We start from the raw sequence: 14,223 nt of genomic DNA, 5'->3' as shown, positions 1-14,223 counted from the left end.
GGTTATGGAAATATAGGGGGATCTCACGGGAGTGGAAGTAAAGGTAAATAATTCAAGCAACTTATAAAAATACTTTTAATTTTTCATAATCCCGTGTGTTTTTGTTTTTGAGTTTCATAAGATATAATGTTGAATTGTTATTAATTTATAGGGAAAGAAGTAATTTGCGAGAATTCATTTCGTGTGAGGAAAACTTATTTTAATGATGAAGCTGCATCGATATCGTCTGCAGATTGTCGCAGAGGACATTCATTGATCCCATTCAACAACGTCCCAGTTTTTGGGGCAATTAGATTGGAGCAAACTAGATATCGACCGACCAATGGAATCAAAATCAATGAACCAAATTATGGTAATTATTCTTATGCATGTACACGAGTTATTAAAGATTTAGGCGGCCCTCTTTTGGATTAATACTTATAAAACGTTTTTATTAAAGTGTTTTTTTAAAAAAAAAATCTATAAAATTGTTTTTAAACGAGATATTTCTTCTTAATTTGGAGCGTTTCAAATTAGCTATTTTCTTGAACGTTGTTTCTGCAGGGGGAATAATATTTCAAAGAATGTCGGAGTAATTGGACGTCCAACCAGAAAAGTGGAGATGGATTCTCTTGATCACGAATCACAACCAAATATTGGTCATGCTGAAACAAGAAACACTGATGATATTCATGATAATCCACTCTCCTCTAAAGATCCAATTCTTGAGCTCCCGACGATTCGAATCGGAGGGATCCAAATCCATGGACTTCCCACAGCTTATGAACACCATACAATGACAACACAGTCCAGGAACTATGTTTTGCAAGAAACTTCGGGAAACTATAATCAGAGTCAGAGGCCGGCAAGGCGCCACGGATATCGTTTTCTCAACTCCGAGGCTCTTTTCTTGAGATGATGATTACGAACGACAGAGTTTCTCATTTCGACCAACTTCTTGAGGAATACGGAGATGAGCAGCTGGAATCCCTCGTCCAAGAACTCTTGCTCCAGAACGCTGCCCGCTTCATAGATGCAGCATTCATTAAAGAGGGGTGAGCAAGCTAGCTAGACCCTTTGTTTTTTTTTAAAAAAAAAAAAAAATTAGAATGAATAATTTTCTTGTCTCTCTCTGTTTTTCCTTATGGCTTCCTGTTTTGGGAGATCAAATTCAATCAATAAACTTATCAAGAGGATCAAGAAAACAATTCACGCTTACACTCTAACGGAGCTGTTGTCATTAAGATTATATGATCTGATGACAGATCATACGGCGAGGACAGTGATAACACAGTGCCTAAATCAATTTGGAAGCAGACCAAATGAGGTAATTACAGCTGTTAAAGAAAATTTGGATGGTTTAATATAGAAATATTGATCTCATTCACGAGATTAATGTAAATTAATTGATTTCATGTAAATTAATTGATTTCATGTTCTGGTGGAGATCTCAGGTTCTTTATGAAAGGGTGATGGCTATTGTTTGCGACCTGGCTATACACGAAGTAGGGTGCAGATCGTTGAACGAGTTCATCAGCACTATTTTTGGCCAACAAAAACTTGCACTTCTTGGAATAATTGCAAGTAAAGCAGTGTTCCTATCAAATGACCGATTCGGGTAATCAACAAATTACAATCTGAATAATCCTGCTTTTGAGTTTATGACATTAAATATGCATGGCTTGCTTTTGAGTTTATGACATTAAATATGCATGGCTAGTGATTGCTGATTCTTCTTGTTTTTCCTTTTTCCAGGAACTATGTTGTGCAACATGCAATGCTACTTGGTGATAAATTTGTGGCACTATATATCCTGCGTCGCCTCCAAGGGCACTTCGTACAGCTATCCCAAGTGAAAGGGGCGAGTAATGTGGTCGAGAGATGTGTCGAGTCTTCACGCCTTGGGACATGTGTAGTTGTCACAGAAATTTTACAAACCCCCTCAGCTTCTTATCAACTTGCTCAGCATCCGTATGGTAATTACATAATTCAGGTCGCCTTGAAGCAACTCAAGGTAATGCTTGGTTTATTGTTATCTACATAGTTTAGTTGCTAAAATGTCAATACTTGTATAATCTTCTTCAAGATTGACTATTTACTCTCTTTCTTGCAGAAATACCAAATCGAGACACTTTATTTGCATCTTGTTGAAGCTCTCGCACCTCATTTCCCGCGGCTTCAAGGCAATGCAGGTGGAAGAAAGATCCTTGATCTCATCTTGAGTGGTTTTGAGATCCAACATCAAGGCTGGCCAGAGTTTTAGCCAGTGCAAACTGATGTAAACGACCTATATGTGCTGTTTGGAAGTTTTATTTGTTCGGTAAGGAGTTTGTTTAGTTTTATGTGAGGAGTTTTTAAGGTTCATATATGTTGTGATAGACCTGATTACTATATAATGATCTGGGCTATGAATACTTGTCATGATTTTTGTGTTTTCACATTTATTATGTGATTGTTATATTTTACTATTGTGTCTGTGATCCTATGCTTTTTGTTTCTTCATGCAATCAAAATTGAAATTACCCATTCTTAAAGTGTATGATTATTTTCTTAAAGGACAACCGTTCGGATACTGAAAAACAAATAAAGAAAGATTTATGGGGCTATGACAATGTTATATAAACTATAAAGTAATAACGATCAAACTGGGGAAAACATTCCCTCCGAGGATTAGACCTGAACACAAGTGGATCCCCACAAAGTTTTCAACTTCTGGATAAAATTGAAGCCTTCATAAACGGCACCTAGATTTAGCAAAATCATAATGCATCCACATAAAATACAGCCTTGATTCACAAAAATATCCCATGTAACTGGAAAAAATGACATCCTATTCTGTAATCACATATTCAAATTCACTGGTTAGACAACCTATCCCTTACAGCCTCTTTAATCACTTCTCCACTTGCATAATTGGCACAATGGTTGGTTTGGTTCTGCACCAGCAACAAGTACTGTCTTAGTCTCATCTGACTTCCTCGAAAGTAAAGATAGCATGCTTACTTGATACATTGTATCAAGCAGGTAACTTCTTTACAGAAACAGCAGAGTGAAATCTATCAAGAAATACTCCAAAGCCCCTCTGCCAAACCTAGATGTGCAAAAACTTGCATCAAATCACATAAATGAAGGGATTGAACATAAAATATGGAGAACATAAAATGCTATTCCTTATAACGGCTACTACGATTCATAACTATTTGTCAAATTCAAACGTAATACCAACAAGAAATGGAAATATGATTCCACAACAGGCTATTTTGTTATATTTTTACCTCAAAATGTTGTCATCTAATCCAGAATCTACTTGTCTTTCTTCCCACCACTGTTAGCAGCTTTGATGCAGAAGTCATATAGGTTTTCAAAAAACTAAGCTTCATCAATACTAATCACCTCTAGCTGTTATTGTGTAAACGTAAAGTTATTAAACCAAATCGTACCATATATCATGGGAACACTTGCTTCTTTAAGGTTCAAAGAATGTTAAGTCATGCTTGGTGTCCTACTTTTCGAAGGGGCCAAAATTATTCCCTTCTCATCAGACAGCAAACCAAGGTGTAATCATATGTAAATTAATTTTTTATTACCCAAAGCTGACATGGTCACCAGATTTTTCCATCCCCTTTCACTGACGAGCACAAGGATTACTGCCAAAACTGATTGTGTAATCTAGAAATTCAATGACACTTAAAAGGACATTCCTATTGAACGGCATGCCACGGACATTCACCAACTATTTAGTCATGGTACTGCAGTTCAATACTGAAATCACGAACATCACAATTATCTTTCAAGATACAAGTCAGATCTTCAATCAATCCACAAATTTGCTTAGTCTGTTTGTGAGTATTATGGCCCATAAAGAAGAAATGAGCCTCCATTTGCACCTCGACCATGCTATAGCCAGGTTCCTTTTTAATTCCACACCCCTTCATCATGCTCCTGACCTCTGCAACATTATCCCACAAACCAAAAGTTGCGTAGGCATTACATAATACTATATACTTCCCAGCATTTTCTGGTTCTAACTCAAAAAATTTCTTTGCAGCAAGCTTTACCATTTCCACATTTCCATGAATTTTACATGCACCAAGCAAAGCACCCCAAACTGCTGGGTGCTTCTTAAAAGGTGACATTTGGACAAATGCATAAGCCTCTTCCAACCTACCACCACGCCCTAAAAGATCAACAATGGCAGCATAATGTCTTCCTCGTGGCTTAACACCATAATCCCTTATCATTGAAGAAAAATATTCCCTCCCTTCATTCACCAAACCCCCATGGCTACAAGCGGAAAGTACTGCAAGAAAGGTGATTTCGTTTGGTCTGAATCCTTCATTTATCATCTGATGAAAAGAACCCAACACGTCAACCACTCTTCCGTTAAAACCATACCCAGAAATCAAGGCGGTCCAGGTTATGACATTTCTTTCCAAACACTTGTCGAAAACAAGAGACGCATCGTATGAGCTACTGCATTTGAAATACATATCCATAAGTGAAGTGCAAACGACAACATTTTTACTAAACCGGCTCTTAGTCAACAAACCATGGGCTTGCTTTCCCTGTTCCAGAATGGCCAAGGAGGAACAGGCCCTAAAGACTGATGCAAATGTATACTGGTCCGGTATCAAACCACATAGTCTCATACTGTTATAAAAACTCAAACCCACCTCATCCTGTCCCTTCTGCACATATCCTGAAATCATTGCATTCCATGAAACTAAATTAAAGCATGAGGAGGAGTCAAAAAGAATGTGGGCGGTATCCAGGTCTCCTGCTTTCGCATATAGAATCAAAAGTTTGATATTTAGATATTCATCAGGAACAAACCCAACAGCAACCATCTGCCAATGAATCCTTCTTCCCTCTCTATATTCTTTCCTGGATATGCATTCTTGCAGCAGAAGACAATAGGTTTCAGAGTGCACTTGCACTCCTGAGCAGCACAATAACCGAACAGCCTCTTTAACTCTCCCCGTGAAACAGAGACCTTTTAATGTTTTATCCAAATGGTAATAATTCTTTCCGGCGTCCGCGGCCTGAAATCTGGGAACATCTCAACTGTGAAAATCTCGTTCAGCCATGGAATTTTACTAGCTGACACAGCGCACATGATACACAAATACAGTAAAGAAAAGACTAACAGAGTTAGAGCACTTCAATTCTATAACAACTAAACCTCAATCAACTTAAAATGCAACTAACAAAAACAAAAGAAAACAAAATTCAACCAACCTGCCATTGAAGCTTTCAGACTTGATTCTTTTAAGAAGAGTCGTGGTTTTCCCCGCGAACATAGGTCCAACAATCACGTGAATCTCACCAGTGGCCCCTACGTCGGTGCATAAGCCTCGGCTTTGCACGCAGATTGCAGGTTTTATACTTGGAAGAGGAGTAATTACAGGGAGAAAACAAGGGAATCGCAAAGATTCAACCTTGCCACGAGAAATGGCGGCCGCAGCGGGAGGCTTGTAGACAGAGAGAAGTGGTTTCACTCTGGAAATCGTTAGCATCTATACAAACTTTGTCTCTTTCATTTCCGCCGTTGCGGCAAAATCAGAAAATAATGAGATCTATCTTGGTGGGCTGTGGATCCGAATTTGTACCGAATGTATTCGACCCGGTCACCTGTCGGGTATCATTCAACTACTTTTTTTTTTTTTGGTAGTTATTATTATTTATTATTTAAAATAAAATAGATGTATTTTTATTTTTTTTTGGGAAAGGAAAATATATGTAATTGCAATAACTCGATATTTTGAGATATCAAATGGATAAAGTGATAATTTAACAAAGAGTAGTAGAGTGCACTTGTTTCCAGAAGTCAACCAAAGTACTTCTTATTTTTTTAAAAAAAATTGTTTTTATTTAAGGGTAAATTTCTTTTACGTGGTGTTTGGTAAAAAAACAATTTAAAAAAACACTTAAATTGCGAGTTAAAAATTTTGGTTTGTTGACTTACGTTTTTATTTAAAACTTTTTAAATTTTTTTTATAAAAACAGTTTTAAATTAAGAGGTTAAAGTTTTGATTTTTTTACTAATGTTTCTATTTAAAAAAATTTAAATTTTTTTTATAAAAATACTTATTTTTCCTACAAGTTTTGTATCCAAGCTCACCCTAAATTTTAAATTCGAGATTCTACGAAAAAACAAAAAAAGAAAGCTAAATTGGCAAATTTGAATTCGATTTCAATATTTTAAGAAAAAACAGGCGTTTATTTGTAAAGAAAAATTATCAACACTAAGAAAAGTATTAAGCCACTTCAAATTCATTGCTAATTTACAATAAACAGAATTTTTTTGTTTGAGTAACAATAAACAGAAATTTTTTTTTTTTTGAGGGAACAATAAACAGAATTAGATGTACAGATGTTGTAATTGATGAAAATGGAACAAATGATTCATGATGAACAGCACCAACCTTTCTGACTTTGTCCATCCATTTTACCACCATCAATATCATCGGCCTCTAAAACAACAGTTTGCCCATCTGGAATCCTCCCAGTTTCTTTATGTTTGAGTTCTTGAGATTGAATGGCTTTTCTACTTAAGATATCGTAAATCTCTTTCACAACTGTCTGAAAGGCAGCAGCAACATTGGATGAATCCAGAGCTGAAGTTTCTATGAAGAACAGACCCTGAGACTCGGCCAGTGATTTCCCTTCAGCAGTCTTCACCTCACGCCCTTCTTTAAGATCAGATTTGTTGCCCACCAGTATTGTAACTACATTCATGTCCGAATGCGCTGTTTAAAAGAAAAAAACATGAAACTACGTTTTTGAGGACTTTCTCAAGAGTATAACATGCTGCAATCTTGACAAATTGTTTTGCACGCCAGTTCTCTTTAACAGACACGAATAAATATAAGTCACGGCTAGCCAGTCGACTCTTACAGCAGCTATATGGCAATGAAAAGTAATGCAGAAAACAGGCAAACAACACCATCTTATGCAGAATTCATAATTCATTTCATAGTAGATGTTCCTGATCTGAAGCAGAGAGATGAGTTTCAATAGAGTATCTTTTAAGGGCTATAAAATGTGAACAAGAGAGAAAAGAAACATGGACAAGTCACATTTCTTACTGTGAAGTTCATTAAGCCACCTTCCAACGCTTTCAAAAGTCTGGTGTCGGCTGATGTCGTAGACAAGAAGTGCCCCAACTGCACCTCTATAATATGCAGAAGTAACAGCCCTAAACCGCTCCTGGCCTGCTGTGTCCCAGATCTGTGCCTTGACTTCCTTCCCATTGATTACCATCTTCTGAGTCTGAAATTCTACCCCTATGGTAGATTTTGAATTTGGGTAAAACTCATCTCTGGCAAATCTAGAGAGCAAATTTGATTTACCAACAGCTGAATCACCAAGCAAAACAATCTTGAAAAGGTAATCGTCTGTTTGCTCCTCTTCGGTATAAAAGGCCATCTTTCACCCTTTAAATTTGTGGATGCATAACCATATTTTGCTGGTGTCTACAACATAGCAAACTCAGGATTTTTTAAAACCAAATAATATCAAACTACACTCAGCGCCAGATGACAAATGACAAGAGAGAATAAGATGTGCAATGATAACGACCCGTGGAGGAAGATTGCTAGACAGTTAAGGCACAAGGAGAAAAAGAAGCACTCTGATTACACACAAACAAGAAGAAAAGAATCCGAGAAAACAGTTCGGCCATAAAGACAAAGATTATACAGTTGCATGCCACCCCAAAATAGCATCTTTCCCGCCAGCAAGTAGAAAATAAACTAGCTCTGCTTCAGATTCCAATCTGGCCCATCAGAAAAGCTGAAAGCTAAAGGCATCTGCGGTACCAAGCAAGCATCAGAAACCAATAATACCACAATACTCTAGTGAATTCTTGTGTTGTAGTAAATCAATCATGTCCATCTATTACAGGCAATGCTACTGAGGAAATTTTTGTGATTGTTCCAAGATGCTTAATACAAAAACGCATAAATTACCTTTTGGAAAATTTTATCAGTTTTAGCACGAACTGTTTCAATTTTCTAAATACCCATTATACTAACTATCATTCATATTTCAATATTTATCACAAGAAAAAAAAAAGATCAGATAAATCACTAATGCGTGGGCTCACTCTACAGTCTAAATGTATGCGTTGATTGCTAGTAAATAATTATGTCAATAATTATGTCTGCAACTGTTCCTCACAGCCATAGGTACCAATGCTCTTCCCCACCTTGGCTTCAATAGCCCATCCAGCTTCAAACTCATAACCTTTTATTCCATACGTCACAACAAAAATCACATGCATAATGTTTCCAGATAAATAAGAAATGATGAATGTCTTGAGTTCATAAAATGTCAGAACTCTCACCATGAATAACTCCACCAATCACATAAAAACTCTTGACCATGAGGTACCACAAATATCTGGTAACACACGGTAATTTAACAGTAAAAGCATTTTCGAGGCAGCAGTTCAAATTCGTCTGATGACAGCTGACATATATTGAGTTGGTCTATTCACTGAAAACCTTAGGAGATGAATTTGATAAAGAATCAATTTTTTTTTTTTATCTATCTGTTCAAGAAACGTTCAAAGGGACACGACAAATGGCTTCAACTCTCCAGAATACACCAAAAATTAGAGCTGCTTCTCTTATTGTCCAGACAAAGAAAGCATCCATCTTGGACTTTTGACGTAAAATCCAACATAAACAACGGAATGAAATACCCGAAAAACCATGAAATTGTTAATGTTATCCTAATTCATGAGTGGCCATTATATCACTGCAACAAATGGTAACACATTTGAAAATTAAAAATAACAAGAGGAGGAGGAAACATACAAATGCGGCAACTTCGTCCGTCAAATATCAATAATCATGATCAAATCAGAATCTTCTCAGCAGCAGATCAAACAAGAGATGCAACGGAAGAGAAAGACATTTCAACAGATTCTCTGGGAGAAACGAGAGAGAGATCAATGGGAATCGTAAAGGGCGAGAGGGAGACGTGGAGACGGAGAGAGAGTGGAATTAAATGGATGGGCCGAAGAAACGGGCCTAAATTTGTTTCAAGTGGGCCATTTTGTCTACATATATTAAGGCCCGTTATATTCTTTGTGGATCACTAATTAATTGTGTAGGAAATGTGTTCTCAGGCGAGAATATCCTGTCCAATTAAGTTTACTTTGACACCAATTTTCAGATTCGAAACGCAACAATTAACCACTCTACTAAATAAAAAAACATGAGCATTTTGGAATGAGGATAACAACAATAATTAAGTAAGTTTGCCCATTTTGTATTGAGTAGTTCTTTTACGAGTTGGTTTTATTGATTTTTATTTATGATATGGATCCATTTTACTCATATTCGTATATACAATAAAAAAACAATATTTTATATTTTATTCTAATTCGGATTTCGGACTTTTGATTAAGTAGGTTGTGTTTGGTTTTTATTTATTTTTTATATATGGAGTATTGACATGATCTACGCCATGTTAGTATTCCGATAATAGAAGGCCAAAAACCAAAACATACCTAATCAAATCCGAAATTGAGTATTTACTAAATTAAACACAAAATGGGCAAACTTAGAGGATTATTTTAGCTTGTTTTTCCTTTTGGAAAAATGACATCTGTAATTAGTATCATAATTCATATGTTTACTCTCACATTATGATAAAGATGGCAAGAAACCATTAATGTACGTAAGTCAAAAAGATATACAAGTCAAAAGATATACAATAATTCAATAATAAATAGCTAGTACTTCTCCAACAATATAATGCATGATCTCAATAATTCCCATTCATTCACCAGGAAAAATAAGGACCCGTGGTTGAAATAAAAAGATGCATGTCCCCACGAGTTGATAGAATTTTGGGTTAAGAGATACTTATTAATTCTTTTTTTTTTTTTTGAAAGAAAGATACTTATTCTTTGAATATACATAAATTATTCAAGAAAATGAGGAATATATGCATGGGTGCATCCACGAAGTTTCTCCCCTTTCTGTTAGTTTATTCGGGCATGCCGCATGCGTGCATTTAATCAAATAATTGCAAATTCAAATACGTTTTTTAAACTCAATCTTTGATTTGTTTCCTAATCCAAATATCATTTCAAGAACATTATATATCAATCGTATCGACTAATATAAATTTGGAGTAAACAAAAAAAGAAGAAAAAATAACTTTAGAGAGGTCTAGCTTCATCTAATTAGCTAGAGCTTGCATGAGTCGACGTGCTAGTTTTCTGGGGAAAAAAAGGTCACCATCTTACCAACCTTGGCCAAGAAATTATTGCGTAATGACGTCCTTTTAAACCAAGATTTTCTTTGTCCGATTGATGACGTCATGATCACGTTTCCTTTACGTCAATGATTTTTTTTTTTTTAGTTTTCAAATTTATTTATTTATTTATTTTGGGTCTACGTACGAAGTTATTACGTCAATACTACTGATTAAATCGCATTATAACTGTCCATATTAATTCGGGGACTCAATTAATTATACGTTAATATATATAAGAACACGAATACACAATTACTATATTTGTCCACTTGTTATTAATAAAATAATAACAGAGAATCACAAGACCTTGTTGAAGTGAGATGTTAATTAATCTCGTATGAAAATTGAATTATAAGTACATTACGATGTTATATTTTTTAATATAATATAATTTGGAGTACTTAAGCACAATAATTAATGAGAGTTAATGATACTACCAGATTCATCGTAGAAAAATCCCCTAGAAAAAAAGCATTTCACAAGGCAATAATACATACATACATTAACGAAAAACAAATTAAAGTGGCCAGAAAGGCAAAAATGCTTGTTAATTAATTAATTATACCATTAAACAAAAGGCAATTTACATCACCCAATGCTGAAATCCTGCTGTCATGATTTTTAAACCACATAATATTTAACTAATAACATGCATCCAGATTCCAGACGAGTCCAAATTCTTTTTTAAAAGAAATATAATTAAATCCAAAGAGATTTTTTTTTTGACTTGTTGATTTGCATCTGATTCATATCGTACTTTGCGCTTTGGTGTACACGAAGGTGGCACTAGTTGAGGTTGGATTTGGTTTAACAAATGAATAAAAAATATATATATATATTGGGTTCCCACCATATGTATTTTGCACCTAATCCACCTTATCACATCAAATTTGATGCTCGTCTTCATGCCCTTTGGAATCTGGATCAATTATATGAACCATGAATATATTGAAGTGGTTATATATGTTTCACTGCTTTTAATAATTTTTAAAGATTTTGCGGCTCGATCGATCGACTAATTAAATAACCATTTTTGCTCAAAAGATATATTTTATGATGTTAATTAGAAAAAGGCAGGTGTTGTATTTTGAAATTGTTGCTGTATCTTGAATCAAGTAAATACCCTTTCCAGCAAAAGGAAGCGTGGACACATCTGTTATCATGTTCATACCATTCAAGTGGGAAAAACTAAAAAGTGGTGTCCATGTTTCATGATATGTTTCACATGGTGTCCATCCATCATTTACTTCTTGTCAAAACTATAACATGATGATTTCAACCGTTGGCGCGCGTAGCATGAGCATCTGATAATCAGTAATTTTCGGTATCACCGTCCAATTTATTTATCCTAACCTAAATACCTAATCATGATCACATAAATTGCATGCCAAATAGAGCGCAAAATTACAGTTGAAGTTGGACATGCACCGGTATGAAAATAGAAGGTTGTTGAAACAACAAGGAAAAGATAGCCCCCTGCATTATATTAGTGTTTTTGCCAAGTGCCATGTCTTTAGAGAAAGTTGGAATGTTGTTTCTTTCACACACAAACTTCTTTTACCAAACTGTAACTACCCATGCCCCACATCCACAATTCATCATTCAGTCTATATTAAAACCCTTCTCTCATTCCTCCTCATAATCTTCATTTCATTTCACCACTGCCTCAGATTCTTCAGGCTATCAACTCAAATGGGCAAATTCTTGAACCCTGTTTTCATCTTTTGTGCACTGTTTTCCCTTGGTGTATCATCATCTCACGCTCAATCATGCGGAAAATATAGCTTTTCGAGTAACCAAATTTTCAGATCCTGCAATGATCTCCCATACTTGAACTCGTTTCTTCACTGGGACTATGATCAGTCTACTAAAACTGTTAAAATGGCGTATCGGCATACCGGCGTCTCACCCTCGAGATGGGTGGCCTGGGCCATCAATCCAAGCGGCCAAGGAATGGTTGGAGCGCAGGCACTCGTGGCTTTCCAGAAATCTGATGGTACCGTGACTGCTTACACAGCGCCTGTCGCTAGCTACCAAACTGGGTTGCAGCCAGGGGATTTGAGTTTTCAAGTTTCTGATCTTACAGCAACTTATGATAGTAACGAAATCATCATTTTCGCAACGCTGAATCTTGGTAATCTCAGCTCTACAGTGAATCAGGTGTGGCAGGAAGGCCCGGTTTCAGGAGCTTCTCCTTCATCACATGCTACTTCTGGTCCTAATGTTCAGTCCATGGGGACACTGAACCTTCTTTCTGGGGAGTCGGAGACAACGGGAGGAACCGCAAACTCGAAAACCAAGAAAAGGAATGTAAGTTTTGTTGATCCTTACTCGAACATACAGAGGAATTCTCTGTTTTTGTGCCTGTCTCTACATTTAAGAATCTGCATATTCATCAACTACCAATAAGTTTAAATGTTACATTGCATAATACCCACCCTGGGCCATGATTACGTGAATTGTTAGTACAATAGACGTGTTATTCAAGATTGTCACAAAGCCTTTGGCTCAGAATCCAATTTTCTAATTTGAAGTTTGAGAGAGATCTTTTCATTCAGGAGTTTTTTTACTTCATATGTCTAACAAATATGCACACGGTATCTTACTGAGTTTACGAAACACATTCAGATTCATGGAGTGTTGAATGTTGTAAGTTGGGGGATCATGTTACCCATTGGTGTCGTATTCGCAAGGTACCTAAAAGTGTTTCCTAGAGCCGATCCGGCATGGTTTTACCTTCACGCGACTTGCCAAACATCAGCCTACATCATTGGAGTTGCCGGTTGGGCAACTGGTCTTAGACTAGGAAGCCAATCTCCTGGAGTCCAATACAGTGCCCACAGGACTATTGGCATTATCCTTTTTTGTCTTGGAACACTCCAGGTATGATCCATTTTTCTACATCCGGAGTTTCCAACTTCTACTACTGCTACATATTAATGTATATATCTAATATACTGAGCTTTCCTAAACAGGTGTTCGCATTGCTTCTAAGGCCGAAAAAAGATCATAAATTCAGAGTTTTCTGGAACGTATACCACCACTTGATCGGATACTCGGTCATAGTTCTCAGCATTGTCAACATCTTCAAAGGTTTTGATATTTTAAATCCAGCTGAAAAATGGAAGAGGGGATACATTGGATTCCTATTAGGTCTGGCTTTCGTTGCTGCAATCTTGGAAGTTTACACGTGGTTCGTAGTTTTGAAAAGGAAGAAGACAAGTAGCAGCCCCAAAAAGACGCCAAATGTGATCAATGGATACAATGGATATGGACCAAGGGCACATGATACAGTATAAAACCAGCTATATATTTAGAGGTTTAGATAGATGTTTCCATTTTGCCACTAGTTTTTGTCCCAGCACTTTATGTTTTTTATATGTTGCTGCTCCTTTGTGTATTTTTCCCAGTATTTATCTAGATTTTTGTAGGATCGTGTGTATAACTCGTTCTTTAATCTTTTTGGTTATTTACGAATCACATCTGATTTTGTCTTAATTATTTCCCTTTCCTTCTTGAACATTGAGTACAGGGCCTTGAATTTTCCAATTTACATACAAGACATCGACACTAAATTCTGCTTATTTTCACAAGAAATATGGCAACTGAAGCTTAAAGAAAATATTAAACGACTGACTACGAAACAAAATTATGGAAGGCTCACATTTGTAAAAATCCATTGTTAGCAACTAAGTTGTAGTTTACATATACTAATCCATGTAAGAATGGTAACTAGTTAGGAGTTTCTCTATTTCTCATCAACAGTTCCCTCACTCATTGTATTGCAATGCCTCAGTAAACGCATCCTTCAGAAATGAATTTGAAGCTGCTACTCGCCGAGATGTGACATCAAATTCCTTGCCGGAGCTGTTGAATTAAATAAAAAAATTTATGATTCAAACAGTTCAAGGGGAGAAAAAAGGAATCATATTTGTTTCACCAAGAAAAATATAAAACCTACTTTTACTG

The 14,223-nt window shown here is 36.1% G+C and overlaps 4 protein-coding genes across 10 annotated transcripts; 2 read left to right on the top strand and 2 right to left on the bottom strand.

Moving 5' to 3' along the window:
• The first annotated feature begins 1,441 nt into the window (after positions 1 to 1,441).
• Positions 1,442 to 2,313, top strand: LOC140859855 (pumilio homolog 12-like). Its single transcript, XM_073262451.1, has 3 exons — positions 1,442 to 1,597; positions 1,735 to 1,993; positions 2,093 to 2,313. The coding sequence occupies exons 1-3, from the start codon at positions 1,452 to 1,454 to the stop codon at positions 2,240 to 2,242; spliced, it is 555 nt and encodes a 184-aa protein (XP_073118552.1). The 5' UTR covers positions 1,442 to 1,451; the 3' UTR covers positions 2,243 to 2,313.
• A 359-nt stretch (positions 2,314 to 2,672) lies between these two features.
• On the bottom strand, positions 2,673 to 5,536 carry LOC140864273 (pentatricopeptide repeat-containing protein At4g16470). 4 transcript variants are annotated; one of them, XR_012144176.1, is made up of 4 exons: positions 5,218 to 5,536; positions 3,420 to 5,028; positions 3,255 to 3,314; positions 2,673 to 3,070 (listed from the first exon to the last, which is right to left on the bottom strand). XR_012144176.1 is itself a non-coding variant. In XM_073268354.1 (2 exons), exons 1-2 carry the CDS (start codon positions 5,493 to 5,495, stop codon positions 3,717 to 3,719), a joined length of 1,590 nt encoding a protein of 529 aa, XP_073124455.1. In that variant the 5' UTR covers positions 5,496 to 5,536; the 3' UTR covers positions 2,673 to 3,716. The 4 variants fall into 4 exon arrangements, 1 of the variants encoding a protein (XP_073124455.1); XR_012144175.1 differs by having other exon boundaries at positions 3,255 to 5,028; XR_012144177.1 differs by lacking the exon at positions 3,255 to 3,314 and having other exon boundaries at positions 3,567 to 5,028.
• A 682-nt stretch (positions 5,537 to 6,218) lies between these two features.
• Positions 6,219 to 8,940, bottom strand: LOC140867242 (ras-related protein RABA5a-like). Of its 4 annotated transcripts, XM_073272317.1 has the most exons (4): positions 8,802 to 8,940; positions 7,681 to 7,790; positions 7,068 to 7,454; positions 6,219 to 6,728 (listed from the first exon to the last, which is right to left on the bottom strand). In XM_073272317.1, exons 3-4 carry the CDS (start codon positions 7,405 to 7,407, stop codon positions 6,385 to 6,387), a joined length of 684 nt encoding a protein of 227 aa, XP_073128418.1. In that variant the 5' UTR covers positions 7,408 to 7,454; positions 7,681 to 7,790; positions 8,802 to 8,940; the 3' UTR covers positions 6,219 to 6,384. The 4 variants fall into 4 exon arrangements, with proteins under 4 accessions (XP_073128418.1, XP_073128416.1, XP_073128419.1 ...); XM_073272315.1 differs by having other exon boundaries at positions 7,068 to 7,790; XM_073272318.1 differs by lacking the exon at positions 7,681 to 7,790 and having other exon boundaries at positions 8,802 to 8,935.
• Positions 8,941 to 11,638: 2,698 nt separating this feature from the next.
• On the top strand, positions 11,639 to 13,752 carry LOC140867241 (cytochrome b561 and DOMON domain-containing protein At5g47530-like). Its single transcript, XM_073272314.1, has 3 exons — positions 11,639 to 12,564; positions 12,883 to 13,137; positions 13,230 to 13,752. The coding sequence occupies exons 1-3, from the start codon at positions 11,677 to 11,679 to the stop codon at positions 13,551 to 13,553; spliced, it is 1,467 nt and encodes a 488-aa protein (XP_073128415.1). The 5' UTR covers positions 11,639 to 11,676; the 3' UTR covers positions 13,554 to 13,752.
• Positions 13,753 to 14,223: the final 471 nt, after the last annotated feature.

The sequence above is a fragment of the Henckelia pumila genome, chromosome 4 (genome assembly GCF_033568475.1).
Source record: "Henckelia pumila isolate YLH828 chromosome 4, ASM3356847v2, whole genome shotgun sequence".
In the NCBI taxonomy this organism is placed as follows: Eukaryota; Viridiplantae; Streptophyta; class Magnoliopsida; order Lamiales; family Gesneriaceae; genus Henckelia; species Henckelia pumila.
This window is presented reverse-complemented; position numbering and strand designations above follow the sequence as displayed.